Here is a 21978-nt window from a genome sequence, read left to right on the forward strand (position 1 = left end):
ATTTAAATAAATTGTTAGTCTCTGTTCTTCAGAATATATTTTTAATTAGTTTACTTTGGGTGGAAAGAATGCTAGTAATGGCAATATTATTTTTAGTTAGAAAATAAGTCAATTAACAGTTTAAATTACTTGAGTTATTTTAATATAATAAATAATGAATTTGGTATTATTTAAACTAATTTATTATTTATTTTCTTATCTGAAGAAATATTGTAACATTTTTACGTTTTAAGATTTAATGACTAAAAAATTAATTGCATCATTATTCATATAAATATATTTATTACAATAAATTACTTCTCTAAATTAAAACCCGTTTTTTAATGGTAAAATTTTTTTTATTAACTTTATACATTAAAAAATAATATTAATAATTCATTTCTTAGAGAAGATTTCAGATATCACTCATATTCGCATATCATTTAATTTGTAGTCTTACTAGAAGAATTGTATTTTATGCATTCAGAATTTTTGAAAAGCTTAAATACGATTTCAAACCGTTAATAATGTTTTACTATAATGTACAAATAATTAAATCTATCCCTCTTATGATATATACTATATATTATATATCTTATAATATAAATGTATACTTATTATAAAATTGTAAGAAAAAAAAATGTAAAATTGTGAGTAAAATTTATTACATTTCATACAATTAGTTAGATATACTAACAGATAGATTAGGATTAAAGAGATAATGTAAAAGACTAGTTAAGGTTGAACAAATAAGACAAATTTTGATATGTATAAACAGAAGAATTACAGAAGCTGAAACTAATTGATATAAGATGGTAATAATTAGTTATACTAAATATGTGTATATGATAAAAATGTTTTTTAAATTAACGAGCTACTTACAATTAGGAAAATTCAAAGAATAAGTACGACTTATTATTATATATTATAAAACTTAAATATTTTGTTTCTATTGATTTAATGAAATTGTATTATTCGTAATTTTTTTACGTAGTAAGTTTAGGTTTTCTCTTATTTCATTTTTTTTTAAAGATATTTAGATTTTTTACAGATATAGTGAATTTTAAAGTAAACTGCTCTAGAAATTATTCAATATAGTATGGCAAAATTAAAACGAGCATATTTTAACTGTGTTGTAATTTAAGACTTAAAGCAAAAACTTCAATAATTCAGAATAAGTACGACAAGCTATAGAGGCATTACGTATAATACGACCGATTTACTAGAAAGATCATTTTACTCTCTAAGTTATACGACTAATTCAATATAGTTTGAATTAAGTTTGAAAATTAATTTTTTTATTTCAAAAATATAATTTTATGAATAATAGAAAGTAATGAAACTTATTTTATTAAAAAAATACACTTTATTTTTAGAGAATTTAATTGATTCATTTTAATTTAATTTTATTTATAATAATACTAAACATAAATTTTATTTTAGGAAATTTATTTAAAAAAAAAAGAATAAAAAAATGCATAGTATTGTACATAGTTAGAGCGGATCAGTTATTCATAATATGAGAACATAACGGAATATTTTATTGTTAATCATGTAAAATTGTATGAAAAATAATTTAAAAAAATTAAAATTATTTATTATTAGACATAATATTTATATAAGTAGATAAAAACAATATACCGATGATCGATTATTCGATTTTGTACTAAAAAATAACTGAGATATGCAAAAAAATTTCATTTATTTATTTTCTGGTTTTATTAAGAGATAATCGTAATAAAAATTTTATAAAAGAAAAATGTATAATTCTATTACATAAGTAATAGAATTTATTTATGTAAATACGGTGGAATAAAATATTATTTCAAAAACAACAAAATAAAATCTAGAAGTAATTATACTGAACGAATATATTTTTGAAATCAAGTTCTTTTGAACTATTGCTATCGCTACAACTATTAATGTATTATTATTTTAACAAATACTTCAATATTAATCTAATTTAATTAAATAAAGTATAGTAATCCATGACAAATTCTTTGATCATAAAATAATAATAATTTATTATACGCTGTTTAATAATTAAAACTGGTATCTATAAATTATAATATATCGAAGTATGTAGAATTATATTTACATTTTCAAATTGATTAAATAACGATTAAGAGATGTGATTTATTGAATTTTAAATAATAAAATTTTCGTTTTATATTTTTATATGCATTAAAAGTAAATTCTAATTTTAAAGTTAATTTTTTGTTCTATTAATTCAGAGTGCATACTACAAGTATTTTATTACCTGTTAATTAATCAGTTTATGTAAAAAACACGCGAAAATATATATGAAATAATGAAAGTTATTAATATAATTTAACATTATTGGAGTTCTTAAAATGATCATTTATATTATTTCAGATGTTGACAGACTCCAATGTAACTCTTAAATTCAACTTTTAAGTTTTTCTTCTATTGGTGCATTATTTATTCATATCTATTATCATCTGGACAAATATTAAATTGTAATCAGCATATTAATATAATTTTTAAATCTAATTCTAAAGATTTTTTTTATCAAGGGTATTGATATAGCATTTTGGTTTTTTGGCTTCAAAGCTTAGTTGTTGTATGATTGTATTCAGAAAGCTTAGCCGAGTGCGAAGTATACAGTCTTAAAATACTGCTGTAACAACAATCAAACAGCTTCCTACATGACGTCGGGACGGTGATTCGTTTCGTTGGATTCTTTTAAGACTTTGGATTTTTAGTCATTATTGGGTATTTCCGCAATTATTTTCAATATATTTTTCTTACTAGCTGTATTCATTGCCTGCTCAAGCAATTTGTTTTCGGTTTGTTTCTTTTCTAGTTAATTACGCCTTGATTGATCGGCAGGTGTTTCGTTTCACGCTTTCAGAATAGATTTGCATTAGCTTGTTTATATTGTTTACCTTATATTTGTGTAAGTATTCTATACATATGTGTATCCTTTTCGACTTCATTATCAATACAATAGTGTACTTCAATGATAATTGAAAATCTTTATTTCTCCTTATTGTACCTCGTGATGACGACTCCAATTTTCCAATCCCCATTTATCTTTACTAACATTAAACAATGTAGGTTATGACATTGCTATAATACTTGTTTTTATATCAGTCACTGCTGTTCGTCTTCGATTTTTGTATTTATAAAAATTGTTTTTAGTAGTCATTTTATGTTATGTGAAACATATACAATTTTTAACTACAATTAAGAAAATATATTATATTATTAACATGAAATGTATTTAAAAATAAAAGAAATTCCTTTATTTGTCAGAATTCTTTCAAATATTGAAAAGATTGTTTAAAATTACTGTGGGTATCGAACTATTTATAATTCTTTCCTTCCATTTAAATGTTACCATTCCATTTAAATTTAGGCTAAAAATAAGATCACAGTCGGCAATTTATTTAATGCTTAGATATTGATTTCTTACTATGAAGATTTGAAATAGAAAGCACTCTGTCGTATCGCAAAATTTTAACTTTAATTGATTAAAAGTTATAAATGGCGGAATAAATATCAGTCTCTCTAGATATTAATTTTTACACTTGTGTAATTAAAATTCATAAATTATATAATTAATAAATTATATAATAAATCTGCATCAATGAAAAAATTATTTTGTTTTTTTTTTGTACAAAAGTAGCTACGAAATAATTTCAATTTATATTTCTTTATAATTTATGATTTATTATGAAGAGAAAAATACTTTGTTATCAGAGTTAACATGTTTTCTGTAAAAGTGCAGAAATACCGTAAAATCGTAATGCATAATGATTCCCCAATGGTCGTTAAATCCGATAGTTTAGACTTTATTCTATCAATTTCTTTCGTATAATGGAAGTTTATCTTATATTTATTATGAAATCTAGGAAATCTAATGACATTTATAAAATAAACTCCGATTCTTTCGCATCATTACGTCTAATTATTTATCCAAACATTATGCAAAGATAATATAAAATAAAAAATCAAATATAATAACTTATTTGCATCACGTAGCCGATTAAGAGATCCAAATGGGATCAAATTTTCTATTTTGAATTATGCTTTAGTGAAGACAAAAGAATCACTTTGTGTTAATCAATGAATATAATTAATGAAGAGCAACCAATATTGTCTATATAATTGATTATCATCGTCATTGTTATCAATATTATCATTAGTACCAGTTTTTTTTCCCTAAAGTATACGGACATAAGGAATGTTGGCCAGAACTATAATATCAAAGTGTCGTCTAACCGTCATTTTCCGTAGTCATCTTCGTTCAAATGCTTGAAGAAACGCACATCGCGGGAGAGACCAGCAATATAAAATTGCTAGCAAAGGCAAAAAGCAAAAGCTTGTCGTGTGTATACGGACAGGAGCGCTTTCGATAGGGCGCCGGAGCCTCTCGTTACGTCTGTGCCAGCAGTGTTCGTCCGCCCATCAGTCAGCTGCTTACGTACGTGTGCACCCAACCAGGATGAGAGCTCCTCATCGCGGCTAATACGGGCCCGAGGTCCCTCGCCGCTGGGCGGATGCATCTCGCGTCGCGGCGTAGAGACCTGTGCGAGCACCCAGAGGCGCAATCGGATCGCGCTCGCAAGCTTTTCGGTTGCTCTGCTCTACGCAGGCGCGCGCGCGCCCATGTAAAAAGAGGCCCTGAGGTTATTATACGCCGTTGCGCGAATTGCTGTTTCTTCTTCTTCGCGCCTCTCTCTCTCTCTCTCTCTCTCTCTCTCTCTCTCACTCTGACTTTCTCTCTTTCGCACTTTCCGAGATCAACACGTGAAGGAGCGAGATAAAAGAGCGGAGGCGCACGCCGTAGCAGTTTCGCGCGCTGTGAAAGGGTAAGAAGCGGCTGCCGAGCAAACGCGAGCGAACAGGAGAGGTAGATGAAGATAACGTCTTCTCTTCTTTTGGCCGATTGTCCGCGTACAGCTCATCTTCGTACTCCTCGTCGGGGTGCACAATCGGGCGCTGATCCGAAGCCGAACGCTCTTTCCGCCTGCCTGATTTGTGGCTGCATTTGTGGCTGCATTTGCGGCTCAGAGAGAATACCTGATAATTTTAAGGTAAAGGCGGTGCCGCGCGATCTTATCGGCTGACACTCGCTGCTCGCTCCACCCCAGCCCCACCCCTTACCCATCCCGTTCTTACTACACCCCAATAACTCATTTGCGTTCCTATCCCCTCCCCCTTCCCCACCCATTCCCGCGCAGTGTCTGTCTATCCGTATTAAATGTAAGTCGATAGGAAGGAAGCTGCTGTTTATCGCCGCTGTGCTGACAGGTATTGGCAACGAGTATGTATGGGAAAGAAACAGACGCAAATAAAGACACACATGTGCAATGATAGAAATAGGGTTTGTGATAAGAAGAGGGAGGGGGGTGGCTAAGCGAATTAGAGAGGGAGAGAGAGAGTGAGAGTGGGAGGGTGTGCGTGTCAAACAGTATGTAGTGTGTGTCCGCTAATCATCGTGGTCTGACACACGCGGCCACGACGACGCGCGATACTGTCGTAACAATCGACAAGTGTAGCTGTCGCTTCCATTTGCATTGACTGTTTTATTAGTGGTTTCGCAAAGGGGGCGAACACGATTAGTTTACCTAATGTGTGGCGCAGGTGAGATGAGCCGCTGTGGACGACTATTCATATGACTCGTGACTCGTCCACAATTGACGTCGTGCTTTGCAAAAAGATAGCGTGAGAAAAGTAACAGAAAGAGAAGGAAAGAGAGAGAGAGAGAGAGAGAGAGAGAGAGAGAGAGAGAGCGACTGAAGTGGATGTTGCAACGAACTGTTCATTTTTAATTTTTCCTTCCTGGAATACTTCTTGTTTTGCTTGCTTACCTCTCTCTCTCTCTCTCTCTCTCTCTCTCTCTCTCTCCCTCTCTTTCCACCTCACCCACTTTCCTTCTCTTTCACTATTTTTCTTATGCTTTATTTTTGCAAATTTTTATTTTAGCTAGTTCTGTTGTCACTTTATTTTACCAGGTTTATTCAACAAAGGCACGCGCACGCATCTGTGCATACTCGCAACTCATACTAAGTACCGAAACGTGTTAAGTGTTTGAATACCCATCAATAGAACCGAAGAGTCAAGGAAGAGTATATGTACAAAGTTGTAAGTTTTCTATCATTTTATCTATTTATGTTTTCCTATTGTATCATCTTTCATTCGTGCGTGCATTTACTGTCAAGTTTTTTTTAACGAGGAGGTTACTGAAATTCTGATTACGGCGAATTTCATGCACGCGACGACAACGACGACGACGACGACGACGACGACGACGACGTCGACGAGGGCAGATCAGCGGCAGGACGACGTTCAACAACGTCTTGGCACTGCTGCTATTTTACAGTCATTATCTCGGAGCGTCGAAAACGATGTCCAAACGAGTCTCGTTGTTGTTAATGACAGGATTCTTAAACAATTTACAGTGAGTATAGAACAATTATAAAAGTGTTTTTTTTATGTTTCACATTACAAGTGCCATTTGTTAATTTGCATAGTTAATTTATTTATTAGCTTTTTTTAATTCCACTGGAAGGTGAGATAGTTGAAAGTAAAGTACGTTACGGTTGTGATTCTTATTTTTTGAATGCATTTGCGTGCTTTCATGTATTTCTAAAAAATATGGATTTTTCGTTAATTCAACGAGAAAGGGACTCCATTTGAAAAGAATTATTTCATTATTCTCTTCATTATGATCTTTACACAGTGGATAAAATGCCATTAATTTAAAAATTTTCGAACGTTGTTATTGCACACAGTCGGCCAATAATAAATATTCGTAATATATAAAAACTATTGCAACAAGTGCAGATATTTCTTGTGCATTTCTTGTAAATGGTAGTAAATCTAGTTGTACAAATTTTTATCTAAATTTGTAATTAAATGTTTAGTTTCTAATACATAAGAAGTTAGGTTAGACTGTTTTATACCAAGTAAAATAGTTAACTCAATAATCAATATCTGAATTGAACAGTTGTGAAACCAATTAAATTTCTATAATATAATAACAACGACAACAATACTAATAGTAGTACTAATAATAGTAATAGTAATAGTAATAATAATAATAATAATAATAATAATAATAATAATAATAATAATAATAATAATAATAATAATAAGAAGAAGAAGAAGAAGAAGAAGAAGGAGAAGAATAGCAACAATAACAATAACTAACAATAAAAATAAAAATAACAATAACAATAACAATAATAATAATAATAATAATAATAATAATAATAATAATAATGACACACCGATGATAATTATGATGACAATAAACTATGATAAATTTAATGATGTGTCTATGTGTCTGTGTGTGGGTCTCTCTCTCTCTCTCTCTCTCTCTCTCTCTCTGTCTATATGTAAAGAAAAATAATTCTGCATTGTTAATCGCCAAAAATCATGAACATTAATAGTAAAGAAACCAAGGACAAGTGTGTTTGACGGATATATCATTCCATTCCATCTCTTTTCTCCTAATTCCAGAGTGATTTAAAAGAGTTCAAAGTCCGTTCTGCTGGGAGGGTGGGGTTAACTCTCGAGGGTTTAGTTCTTACTTTCGTTGGATCATTCCACCCGGATTTTGATAAGTCAAGTCTTTCGCGGCTTCGGTACCCACAGCCTACAGCCCTTCCGTGTTCGAGCTTCTTTATCTGGGTCGCGCAGGTAGTGTATTGTGGAGGGAGAAAAAGAAATTTCGACTGTCACTTCGATATCGATTGTGTGCTTTGTGTCCTCCTGCCTCCCTGTATCTCGATGTTCTTCTAGGCCTGTGACTACGAGAGCCAGTAGACCTTCGTACAACATAGTACGTAACTTTTTTTGTACGACGCTCGACTTTGCTCGTGGCCCTTTTCTAATATATATACATACACAACGTGTACACACGTGCACACACGCGCGTGCGCGCACACACACACACGCACGCACGCACACTCAGCCACACAACAGCACAGCATAGAACGCACAGGCATATATATATATATATATATATATATATATATATATATATATATATATTCGGCTACGCCCTTATTTCCTCATTTCGTACTGTGTAAATATCAAACCTCAGCTGTCGTGTGGCGTGAATGTGACTTTTGTGTACTGTATATAAATAATTGGTTAATCTCAAATTTACATGTCAAAAAGAAAAACACCAATATTCTTATCGAACAATTGTAATAAAAATTAACTAGTCAGTGGATTATTGATGCCTTTTTAAGGTTAGTTTGCTGTATAAAAAAAATAAATAAATAAAAAATTAAAATAATAGAATGAAATATGAATTTGGCGTGAAACATCAAAGTGCTCGAGATCGTTTTTAAGACTGTATGCAACTGCTAGTAGTGAAATGTGTATATACAGATGCTTGAGACTCCCTGAATCGATTAAAGATTACCTACGAGTTTTAGCGCACGTCATTCGTACATAGTTTTGTTTATAGACGTATCGATTTAATTTAACGACTTGTTCTGATGCAAAGGAGGATATCGTTTATTTATGATGTTAAACTTTTACGTTTACTTTTATTCTTCAGTCTTTTTACTTACTGTAGAATCTCTCAGGTATTATAAAAATATACGTTTAAAAATATCTTTTTATTTGAAAAAATCGTTTAATTTATGTACATTTTTTTCTGCTCAATATTTATAACAAAATATTAATTTAATGATGTAGATAGTTGATTGAGTTACCTTTCAATATTTGATAAATTTCATAATCTTTGATGTGCTTGACAAGTAAATTTTATAAAATTCTAAAATGTAATTTTATCTATTTTTTTTTTTTTATAATATAATAAAATAACATTTTCCTATTATTATAATAAATTTCAACATGTATATATTTTTAGAATTAAAAACAATTTGAAAACAATTAATAAATGTTGTATATATTTTATTTATATTTTCAATTAAATCAATATTTTTTATAACATTTAGGTTTTTAACTTAAAGTTATAATTACTTGTATTTAAATAAATTTATATTTTTAAATTACTACTTAAAAATATAAAATAAAGATTATGTTAACTACCTTAACAAGATGTTTTCACAAACTGTTGGAAGTAAAACCAATTTATTTTATCAATTTTGTGAATATTTATTTATTCAATAAGTATAAAAAAAATCTTTTTTTATAAAAATAAAGATTTAAAAGCAATTTAAATGAATTTGGGTTAGAAATTAATAATTTTACTAATGAAATGCTGTTGCACAAAACACATAATACGTATACAGTGTCATATGAGTTGGAATGGTGCCATTGAAATATTTGAAGTCTGAGAGAAAAATATCTTTAAAATGTAATATAGTTCAAAGTAGACTTCTTTGAATGTCTTTAAAATTTGAATGTAATGCTTTATTGGAAAAAACATGATAAAAAGTTTAAATTTAAATGATAATAACTACATACAAGTATTAAGAAGAAGTCAAACTATTAATATGTATCTCCGATCTCCATAATGTATAATTGCTTTTCTGCATTAGGCTTTAATAAAATATATTTATACACTCAAGTGGTTTAAATGGAATTTTTAACGTGATAACATTTATCCGATAGAATTTGTCTAACGCATCGTGTAAATCATGAGCTATCTATATATGTGCTATATATAAAATTACAAGTTTCTAATCGAATAACTTTCTATCAAATAAATTTTAATTTTAATATAGAAGAATATTGAAATTATTTCTGTACCAGTTTTTTACTTTTTATATCGTTTAATAATAATCAATCTTATATTAATTATTAAACTTATATTAATCTTATGTTGCTGCCTATAGTTGAGCTAAATGGAAAAAATACATTAATCATGATTTATTATATAATAATTATTTTTATGTAATGATAAATTATTACTTTTAGCAATGTAACTGCCAAAATTATATATTTAATGTAAAATTTATAGTATTATAGTTTTTTAATTAGTTTTTTCAAGTATATAAGTTATATTAATATATTAACATTTTACATTAATATACATGAGTTCCTCCTGAAATGATTTTATTAAAAACAACAGCCAATTTACAGAAATTCTAATATAGTAATTATATAGTACATATACCATACGATTAGTACAATACTAAAATAAACAATTTAATAAATGGTCAATTATTTAAAAATTGATAAATTATTTAAAATTATTTATAATTATATATTAGATTACTAATAAATTAAATATTAATTATTTATTGTAAAGATTAATGGTAAAACTAATCTTTAATGGGAGGTTTCTGCTTTTTAGACATAAATATTTTCTAGAGCTCTTGTTGTCATTTTTTATTCCTTATGAAGTCCATAATTTAAATTTATAAAGCTTACAGTTAAAGTATATCAAGGTCAATATCTGTTTTCAAATTGAACTACTTAAATTATACTACTTAAATCATAGTTTAAATATATTAAACCAAATTTGGGCACAAATATGATTATAAAAGTAAACGATTTAAATATTGTCATTATAGTTAATTAAATATATCATATTATAATTAATTATGTAGAAACTTATGTTAAAAATTCTCAACTATAGAGTAGAAATATATTTGTAAATCTAATTTTAACATGTTTATTTATTCATAAGATAAGCTAATGAATTATTTCACTTAATAAGTTAATGATATATGGAAAAAGAAAGAAGTCAAAATAAATATAAAGAAGGATATATTCAGTATATTTAAAATTTTCATGCTTTTATCTAATTACACTTGAAGCAAATTTATATAATTTCAAAACAAAAAAAAAATTAAAATTATAGTCATTTTTATTATATAATTATTTTTTCTTAATCTAAAACATATATTGTCAGATAAATATATAAAAAAATGAAACAATAAAAAATTAGTATATTAATAAATTAAAAATATAGTAGAAGTAAATTGTAGTCATAATAATAAGTCTGTATAAATGGCTTGATTTTAGAATTAATGTGAATGACACTAGGTATATTTCTTAATGATAAGAATAGTATCTCATCTCCGGAGTACTAATTTGGTCAGATTGTGAGTGGTATTTTATGCGACCAAGCTTAGTATTATGAATTTATGACTCTTATTACTAAAGACATTATCTTTTATGTCAAACAGTAAACTATAATTTTCACTGACTAATTATATTAAATATAAAAATTTTTGTGTTTTAGATGAACACTGAAACTTCAAAGGAAATAACGTAATTTGAGATTATTCATAATGCCACCGGCCTGGAAAATGGACAATCCAAATCCTTAGTTCTGCTGCCATGTTGGTCACGCAGTCTCCCTACTCTATGGACAATCCATCAAATATGTTATCAGTACTGGAGGAGGAAACCAATGTTGACATTGATGATGTCTTCCCACCACACGTTGATACTACCAACATTGTTATTCAGCCTGAGTCACCAACTAGTAAGAAGCAAACTCTCAAGACCTTCAAGGAGATCAATGTACTACTGCAGGCAGATAGATTGCGTGAGGTGAAACTTATTCTAAGGGAGAATGCATGGCCACTTAACAATGGTATCAGAACCCAGCTATGGCCAGCGTTAATAAGCCAACATGCTAAGGGCAATAACACCATGGATGGTTATTACTGGGATATGGTGAGCCAAGTTTTAGGAACTACAGGTTAGTTTGAAATTATATAGATTTACCTTATTTTACTTTTTTATTTCTATTTTTATTTATGAATAGTTTAAATTAATATATTAATTAAAATATATTACAAAATATGACAGTTACTAATTTGGCTGCTTAAATTAATTGATAAATTATATGTAAAATTTGATCGAAAAAAAATTAAAAAAAATTGATAAACAAAAATACAAAAATGATTTAAGGTTATGTTTTTATGATTTTTTTATTTAAATTTATTTAATATTATTTTTCGATGATTTACGATTTTATAGAATTACCAGAGCAATCAATTATGTTGCCACCATTTGTCGATAGTACTCACTGCTTATCGTATAACTTGACTCGCAAAGGTAGAAGTGTTGCAGACAGAATTGTATCAGTTCTAGGTTATGCATGTCCAGATATAACATACAGCCCATCACTTTATCCTATTACTGCTTTACTTCTACATTTTATGCCAGGTTTATTAAAACAATAATTGTAATTAATTTATAAAATTTTTTAATTTATTCAAATTGATTAAATGAATTTTTAATATTTTAGAGGAACAATGTTATCATTGTGTACAAAGCTTAGTGGCATCTAAGAAAAAAATGTTTATTACGCAAACAAAGCTCCTTAATGAAGTAACATGGAAAACTGTAGAACAAATTACAAAGAAACATGTGGTATGTATTTATTATGTAACTGCATTTGTAATTTTAAGAAAAAGTGAGAATTATCTATGAAAAAACATTTTTAACAAATTACAAATTTTTTTTCAACTACGGCTACATTTCTACAAAATTTTATTATTTTTAATCAATGTTTTATCAATTTGCTTTAATTACAGAAATCTGCTGCAGTTCATTTAGCTCGACACTGTTCGGTATCAAGAGCAGAAAGAATCTATATGGACTGGATCTGGTGGATTTTACATCTGCTTCCATTTCAACATCTAGTCAGAGTTATGGACTGTTTTCTACATGAAGGCATTAAAGTTAGTAAATGAAGTTAAAAATTCAACTTAAAAGTTATATCACTATAAAGAATAGAAGTTTCATAAAATATCAGAACATTTAGTAATCAATGATATAACTTTTTAGGTCTTCTACAGGGTAGCTATGGCTATCATTTTATTATTCTATAAACATTCGTCATCACAAACTTCAGAATGGATGGCTGAAATTACAAAGAATGGTATAGATGCAGCCCTTTCAAAGTTTTGCAGGCAGATACCGGTATATATAGTTTTTTATTTTTACTTATATAAGAAGCTACTAATTTTACTTAATATATAATGTTATAATCCATCTATAGATTTATAATTTTTTTTCTTTCTCAATTGAAATAATTTAGTATTTTTATCATTGATTATAGGTGACACCAGCAAAGTTTCTGCGTACTGCATTTGGTATTCGTGGATTGAGTTCGGCATACATATCAAGAGTATTCATTAGCATTGAAATGAATTTGAAAAGCCGAAATGTGATATCAGCATCCAAATCATTAGTAAAATCACGGTCAACCGATACACTGCCAACAAGTCAATCGCAAATGAACATTCAAATGATGTCCCACACCCTCACAATAAGAGAGGTAAGTGAACTAGCATTAACAGATTCCTAAATAATAGTGCTATCTTTTTATTTTGAGAAAAATTATTTTATTTTTGAATATTAATATATGAAAATATATAATAAAAACTATGAGTACTAACGTAAAAACATGTATAATTTGTTTTAATTACATTATTTGAATACAAATTGTTTCTTTTAGATACGAATGTTTTAACTAGCAATTTCTCTTTATATCTTTCTTTTTCTCCATCCTATTTTCTCTTTTTCCAAAAAGACAGTAACAATGGTGCAGGGCTAATATGATATCAAAATATCATATTTTAACAAACTTGGTTTTTGTGTAAGATCTATGGTTGCTTAATCATTTGCAATATAGAATATTTGTACTACCTATATATATTATATACAATCGTTGAGAAACGCCATTAATTTTTCCACTTTGTTACATAGTGAATCAATTAAGAAACAAGTTCGAAGATTACTTTTTAAATATTGAATTAGACAAAAAAACAACTTTTAAACGCCTGAAAAGTACAGAAGATTTTTTCAATGATTCACTTTGTTTTCAGAAAGAATGTGAAGACACGTACAAAGACAGGGTATTGTATAATTATCTTTTTGGACAATGTGCCGTTCGTTTCATGTGCTACCTTTTTTCTCCTCCATAAAACTACTACTCGAGTTACACTTACATGTACTCTCATTCATCACGACACTATATAGCGTCGTCGGCTTTTATCGCTGTTACCATATGCGCCACATGCAACTGCTGCTCTCATTTTTTCAGCGAGTGGTATTAATATTCATAATCAATTTTTGTAGTGTTACTTGTTTGCATTATTAATCATAATTTTGGTAAAATATTTTATTAAAGATAATTCAATATCGAAAAACAAAATCTTTCATATTTATAAATTAATTATAGAAACTTAGTTTCTTAGTTTTAATTAAAAAGTAAAAAGTTAATGCAACAGTTAATTAAATTCTGGTCAATAAATTTTTTTAATGGTATTGAATTTACTTAAGGAATTTTATAATATAAACACACAATTATTATCTTTTAATGTTAATTTAATTAAATTTTTTAATTAAAAAAAAATATTTCTTAAAAGTAATAATATTTAATTATACGGGATATTCTATTAAGTTAAAGTAACTCACATTAATGTAGAAAACAAAGATTAGAAATATTTAGTTGGCCTTTAGTTTTATTAAATTATGATTTTATATTTGGTAAGGTAATCTTGAATCGAACATAAATTGATATACACTTTGAGTACAACGACATGTTTTAAAAATTACTTGACTGTTAATTTTTTATCTTTAACGAACATAAAATAATTAGTTAGTAGTTTTTAGGGTTCTTCCATTAATATAGAATTCTGGCAGTTTTTATCCAAATTGTTCGTCAAGTTCTTTAGGTTTGTATAAAAAGATATGAGTATACACATAAATATTTTTAGGTATATACGGGTAATTAATCGATCTCTAAAATCTTTGGTAATTAATTTATTGTCACTCTGATTTGAAAGAAAATCATGAAACAGAAAATTTTTTAGAATTTTCATACGTAATTCATGTCTTTTATCATACTTTCTTGACAAATTCGAAAATATTGAAAGTTATGAATTCATGCATTACATAAAATTTTTTGCTTGCGCATGCATAACCTCGACTAATATATTTATTAAATAGAGACGTATATAAATAGTAGTCCATAAATCTTTCTAACAATGATTTTCTTTCTGTGAATAACAGTCATGTTTCGAATATAATTGAAAATGACTCACATTATTACTTCAACTTAATTATGATGCATGGTAGCTTCTGATTCTATATATTTGCTTATCTTTGTTATTTGTTCTCGATTTTAAACGTTCGCAGAAAAATTGCGTTATATTAATTATCAATCTGTGCTCTTCAGACAATTATACAAGTACTAATTGAAAAAATATAGTATACACTGTTTGGAATTAAAACATTTTTTTAGTGCTACCGCTAAAAAAAGAATTCGACATAGAATGAACCTATCAGAAACATATGAATCTTTTTTTGTTTGACAAAATCAATTTGCGTTAGTCTAAAATTAGATTTTTATACAAAAAATATTTATCTTAGGATTAAATTTTTTATATGTATGCATTGATTTTCCTTTGAACTTTGGATCTTACGAAAATATCTTAAAATATTATGAATTATTTAAATTTTTAATTATTAAAATTATTAAATTTTGATTAAATTCATTAATCTTGTTAATGGAAATTTACTTATCTATACATTGTTATGGCAGATTTACATATTTTATTTTATTTAGTATAAGTTGTAGAAAAAAATGTTTATTTCAAGAAATTTTACACAATATTAATCAAAGTTTTACAAGCAGTAAGTAACTTTTTGCTTTATATTTTATTAATTGATTATGTTCATTTTTTTCTATTTAAACATATTTCATGTTTATTTATTACTAAGTATTATTTACAAATAAATTAATTAGTTTCCTTTTATCTCAATTTTTCATTCAGTATATTTTTAATTAAAGTCATTAATATTTTTAAAGGAAATTGTGTAACATAATGTATATAAAAAATATCTTATAATTGATATTTTAATAATGTATACACTATATATAATATATATGTATATATGATTAAAAATTTGTTTTTTACATTAATATTTTATTTACAAGAAATGTTTCTTATCCTGTTCCATCCTTTATCTTACCTACACCAACGTTATTTTGCGGAACTACTATTTTTTTCTCGTTATTAACACATTTTATTCAATTTGCTATTATAAAATAAATGAAAAATAAATTCATTAGTATACGTATGTATATAAATCAAAACTATTTATAGTTTCTATAATAAATCGTCGGCTAATGATTACTGATCGACAGGCCATGGTATAGTAATATTTTCAAATATTAATTTGTATTGTTAATTTATCTTTTAATACTCACTCGAAATAGCTCGAAATAAATAACTAAATAAAAAGTGTAAAGAAAATTTTATATCTTTGTTTCCATTTGTTTTATTTTTCAAAGGTTCAATGTTTTCTTTGAAAGAAAACTTGAATGAAATAGCGTGAGGGTGAGAGAGAGAGAGAGAGAGAGAGAGAGAGAGAGAGAGAGCGTGTGTGTGTGTATGCGTGTGTGTGCGAGAGAGAGAGAGAATAGATAGGAAAGAAAGAGTGAAAAAGGAAAGAGAAAATTTCATCGTTTACCTAAATTCATAGCTTCGTATGTTATCTTTGTGTTTGCGCTGCATTCTCCATGGATTCGACATTCATCGCATGATGGATTGCAATTATGATGGGTATCAATGTAAATAGGGCGCACATAGTCCTGGACCACGGGCTCTTTCAATGGGCGTTTATCCTATACAAAGCATACGCTCTCAGATACTTGATATGCCCGACGTAAGTACCTGGATATGGTCAACAGTATCCTGCCACATTTGCTGATTTGTTCGTTTCTTTTTGTATATACCATTTTTATTTTATCACTTATTCATTACCTTTTGTATTTATTTGTAGGTGACTTCGACGTGCCTGTGGCATGTGAATTTATTATAGTACAATTTATAATTATTTTTATTTACAATATTTATTTTCAATGATCTACTTATACATATACATATATATATATGAAATGCCATGAAATATTTAATATTATTTAAACTGTTGCCATTGCTGCTTTTGCTGCGTTATATTAAATTAATAGACATTTGTTATCATTAGTGTATAGCTTCAGTCTGATACTAAATAATAATAAAAATAATAGCAAGTAATATAAGTTCATTAAGAGAAATTTGTAAAAAAATATTAAAGTATATATTGTTTATATTTTTGATTTTTTCTATCTTTTTATTTTTTTATTGTATTTTATTAAAATTTTTACTTTCTGGTTATTTAATATTTATTAGCCTCATTTTTTTAGTATTGAAACATCATATTTATATTAAAAAGATTAATATACAATATTTCAAGAATAAATTTATGTGTTAATTTATATATATATATACATACATACATATATATATATATATATATATATATATATATATATATATATATACAGTAAACGAAGTCGATTTTGGCAATGTTAATTGATTTTTCTGTTCAATTCATATTTGAAGATACTTTATAAACCGCAATTACATTAATGATGAAAAGTGTAATAATATACTAAATACTATTATATTATTTTTCAATGATTATTCAATATAATATCAATGATTGATATTTTTATAACGATATTATTTTTATCTTCCTCTTAGGTAATTAGTTTGTAAACGATAATCTATTACAATATTTTATAGTTATGTTTATACTTATATTTGTAATGATAGGGAAACGTATAATTTTGTTTTAGAAAAGATTTAGAAAATAAACAGATTCATCTAAATTTCAACAAAATTGATACTGCGCATGAGATAAAGTATCTCTTAATTACAATTTGTACATTAGTAAATAGATACAGTGAAGGTACAGTTTTCTTAAGCAATATAAGTTAAATAGCTTTAGGTTAAATAACTATGTATTTAAATTTTTTGGGGTAATCAACTTTTATATAAATACATGTAGAAAAAATTAATTATGTGTATATATCATTAAATATCAATTTATATCATTGAATTTCAGAGACTTTTTTTTGCTATAGCTGTTGCTAAAATTATTCTATTTAATGTAATTGTTGCTAATTTGTCACTATTGCTATCAAAGACAAATATCATACATATGCATGTATATATTTAATAAAAATATTAAAATATTTTTTCTATACCAAATTCATTATATTTGTGCATCTTTGTGTAGTTCATTTTTTTAATAATTCATTTCAGTTTTTTGTTATGTTCCTCAGCTTTGAGTGTTATTTAAATGTATGTATTTTTAGCATGAAGTTGCACGTACAAACTGTATTGATTGCCAGCATGATTTTTTATTATATATAAAGTACTTTCCTAATTTAACTTATATTTCGTTCAGAGTATGAGTAAGTAGTATAGTATATACGAAGTGGTATTCAATTTATTAACACTGCAAATATTAACAAGTATTTATATATTTTTTTGTATTTTTAATATAATTTGTAATAACAAAAACTAATTATAATATTTGTAAAATATATTTATGTATATTCATTTTTAAATCATTATCATTATTTCTATTTATCATGTTATATTGACACATAAAAGAAAACTTTGTTTTTATTTATATAAATTATATAAATTGTACTGGATCCAATTTTATTTTAGAATTATCAAGTAAAAGAAAATAACGAGTCTTTATAAAATATATATTTATATACAAACACACTTATATGCTACCTCACAGCAATTTATAAGTTTGGCCTTATACTTCGCTTTTCAGTTCGGGTGTAATTATTTTTGAATATATGTTGAACTTTATGTCAATTTTTTTTAAATATTTGCAATTTCTTAAAATTAAATAGAAAATAATTTACGATACACAACGAAAGCATTTATCAAGCAACTTTAAAATTACTATGGAGTTTTCGGTTTGAATTCTGTATTTAGTGTGAAAGAGATCGAAATAATTTTATTTTGCCATATTAATATATACTTTAAATCTTTTCACAAGATTTGAAAAATTGCTTAAAAATTTATTATATGACATACAGATTTTCATACATTCGAAGTTCTGCTCAAGCGCCGCATGATTTGTAATGTGGATTATTATGGATCGATGTTGAATTAATTATTTTGTTATTCAAAATAAGCATTAATTCGAGATAAACATCTTTCAATAACCGAGATTCTAATAAAAAGAGCTATAATAACAAAATAGAAATTTACAATAATACGTCGTAATGAGCGAATGAGATATAATATTTTTCTTATGGATCTTTACTTATCGGCAGTTATTTACATTGTGGTCCTGGTTACCGGTGCGAATTACGATGTATCAGCCAATTTTGCTGTATACCACCGAGGAGCATGGCTGTTCTCTCACCACTTTCTACGTACGTGTAGAGAAATACGAACCCACCCTCCTCATGATTAAGACGTGTAATAATGAGGTAAGCTTGCTTACTGTGATTTGTAATACAAATATTAACTAATTCTGTCACTGTGTTTCCGGACAAAATATTCACCTTACTACATACTATTATTGCATACTATAAAAATATGTTGCATATAAAGTATTGCAAATTTGAATTTAGGCAATTGCCCTAGATAAGATAGTAGCGTACAGTTGACGCGTTAGGTCGTGCAATGAAATTCGGTATTGCTATTTTATTATTGTATTTATAGATGCCTAATAAAAAATTAAAAAAAAAACAATAATATTAACAATAATACAAATGTATGCTATATTTGAAGGTATTTGGAGCATATTGTTCAACAAGGTGGTGCGAAAGAAATTTGAAGGACGACAAAGGACAAAGACAGGCGTATTTTGGGACGGGAGAAACATTCCTGTTTAGTTTATATCCAGAGCGAGCCAAGTATCCTTGGGTCGGTATGGATTCATCACACAATGATTCCAGGGTCCATCATTCGGCAGAACTTTTTATGGCCGCTGATTCGAAAATGATTACTATTGGTGGCGGGTAGGTTATTCAAAGTTTTTATTTTTAGGAAGTCTTAACTTGTTCAAGGACTTAATTTATCAAGGTATAGCTGTAGAGGGTTTTTAATTAATATTTTAAATAAATGTTGGTAAATGCAATTAATTTTAAAGGATTCAAGATAGCCATAATTCTGTATAATTGTAATTATGGTTTGAAATTTGTTATCAAACACATGTAATAAAATAAAAATGAATAAGGTACAAGTCAACAGTACAATTAATAATTTAAGTTTGATTTGTATAGAGTCTTCTATAAGGATTGCTCGCCTTATACATAGTTTATTGTAATTTTGATTATTAATTAGTCATTAATACAAACCTTATTTATACAAGTTTGATAATAATATCCTTCAAATATGTTTTAATATTAATTTAAAGTAAGTACTAGTAAGTTCAATAAGTTAAATAGTTTTAAGTTTTTTTTTTACAATTTAGTATACTAGTATAAAATGAAGACTAAGAAAAAATATTTATTCATTCAGAGATGGTCAAGCAATTTGGATGGACGAGAATATAAGGTTTGGCAAGACCGACCGCTGCTCAACGTTCAATAATCCACCTCTGTGTGCTAGTGGTGATTTCGAAATTAGAGTCCTTGAAGTTTATGGTTTTCATGGGGCCTAGAAAAATGCCAGTAGCGGTTCCAAGAAATATTCATTTCCCTAACTGCCATTTATTGTCTCTCTTTCTGCCTGTCTCTCTTGCGCTCCTTTATCTTATTCTCTTGTCCATTATCCGTTACTCTTTTACTTTATAAAATTTCTTCCTCATTTGATTATTCCTCTTTATTGTCAAATTTTGTTTATCAGTGTTAGAATTTTTGCTGTTTGAAGGAGAGTGTAGAATAATGCTCTTAAAATCTTGTTGCTTAAAAATAATATTATCAATATACGTGATTGTCGTTAATTAGTCCATTCATACACTCATACAAATATATATATATATATATATATATATATATATATATGCATATTATACACTTGCATAATCAGCGCATGAAAATATAAATAGGAAAAATTTCGTCATGTAGTGCATCTCATTCCGACAAAACTCTTCTACAATACGAATTTATTTGTCTTGCAAGACCGGATTTCGTTGAGCTCTTCATCAAGATCATAATTGTTAAACTATAACCATTGTTTTGATACTGACTTAATTATTTATTTATCGAATCATAGGAAATGTTTATGGCATTTTTTTTATTAATTAAAAGTACAAAATTGTAATTATTAAAAATATATTAACATATTAATAGTGATTATTATCAAACATCTATCAACAGAATAGTAATATACTTAAATGCATTATCTACTATAAATGTAAGATAAGAAGATAACAAGTAAACATAATTAATAGGAAGAGAAAACAAAGCGGTCATTACACTATATTTCAAGATGAATACTGCAGCAGCTTACATCATACACGTAAAATTTTGACAATAATAATTCTTGAACTGCTAGATCGAATTATTAAAAATTCTCAATTTGGTATTCTTTTTCTAAATAATTAACGATTTAAGAACATAACTCAATGCGACTACTTAAGATTCATTGGACCAGAAGAAAGTAACATTATACATTACACATCTTGTATATATTATTTAATTATGTCTATTTATAAGTTTAAGATTATATTAATGTTTGTACAAATGTGTTTTTTCATAACATTTATTTAATTTAGAATTGTTATGTCTAGCTTTAATACGCTGTTAGAAAGAAGTAAAAGTTTGTTTTTATATAACACGCTCTATCTCTGTATATATTATAAATATATATAATTCAAAACGAGTAGTTAGCGTATCTATCAGACAAATTGTGATTGGCAGCCTACATTGGCTCGTAAACCTGTGGAAAAAAAGATTAATTGAATATCTTTTTTACAACATCATAACTCTTCCAGGCTTTATATCAATTCGCTGTTGAAATACAAATATTTTCGCATACCTTTTATTCTCGTTATATATGTATTACTCAGATATTTTTCAGAAGTGGCTGGCACCACGTAGTAAAAATGATCTTATTCCCACATTTTTGAGTGAGCTAGCGTGGAATTTAAAAGTGCATGTGTGTTTTCTTCCTTCTAATACACATGTGAATACACAATATTTGATGGTAAAAATATTTCTTGATTTAAAATATTTAAAACAATATTAATAAAGATAATTTGTCATATATTTAAATGTCGTATTATGACAGAGTAAATGGAATGACTGCAACTGTAAATGAT

General features: G+C 27.4%; 1 protein-coding gene across 7 annotated transcripts; it reads left to right on the forward strand.

Annotated features, from left to right (window-relative positions):
- Positions 1 to 4870: 4870 nt before the first annotated feature.
- On the forward strand, positions 4871 to 20487 carry sky (GTPase-activating protein skywalker). 7 transcript variants are annotated; one of them, XM_011504583.1, is made up of 12 exons: positions 6248 to 6409; positions 11126 to 11590; positions 11872 to 12060; positions 12143 to 12267; positions 12432 to 12578; positions 12685 to 12819; positions 12959 to 13177; positions 13728 to 13757; positions 16489 to 16575; positions 19040 to 19198; positions 19503 to 19732; positions 20235 to 20487. In XM_011504583.1, exons 2-12 carry the CDS (start codon positions 11224 to 11226, stop codon positions 20374 to 20376), a joined length of 1830 nt encoding a protein of 609 aa, XP_011502885.1. In that variant the 5' UTR covers positions 6248 to 6409; positions 11126 to 11223; the 3' UTR covers positions 20377 to 20487. The 7 variants fall into 7 exon arrangements, with proteins under 7 accessions (XP_011502881.1, XP_011502885.1, XP_011502882.1 ...); XM_011504579.1 differs by lacking the exons at positions 6248 to 6409; positions 13728 to 13757 and adding an exon at positions 4871 to 5042; XM_011504580.1 differs by lacking the exon at positions 16489 to 16575.
- The last annotated feature ends 1491 nt before the right edge of the window (positions 20488 to 21978 follow it).

This window comes from Ceratosolen solmsi, unplaced genomic scaffold (genome assembly GCF_000503995.2).
Source record: "Ceratosolen solmsi marchali unplaced genomic scaffold, CerSol_1.0 scaffold148, whole genome shotgun sequence".
Taxonomy (NCBI): Eukaryota; Metazoa; Arthropoda; class Insecta; order Hymenoptera; family Agaonidae; genus Ceratosolen; species Ceratosolen solmsi.

What these genes read in the sequence shown, in the direction of transcription:
- sky (XM_011504583.1), top strand. Translation starts at nt 11,224, where the DNA reads ATGTTGGTCACGCAGTCTCCCTACTCTATGGACAATCCATCAAATATG. An exon ending in AGATACTTGATATGCCCGAC is followed by an intron (nt 16,576 to 19,039) that starts GTAAGTACCTGG and finishes ACTTATCGGCAG; the next exon opens with TTATTTACATTGTGGTCCTG. An exon ending in TTAAGACGTGTAATAATGAG is followed by an intron (nt 19,199 to 19,502) that starts GTAAGCTTGCTT and finishes CTATATTTGAAG; the next exon opens with GTATTTGGAGCATATTGTTC.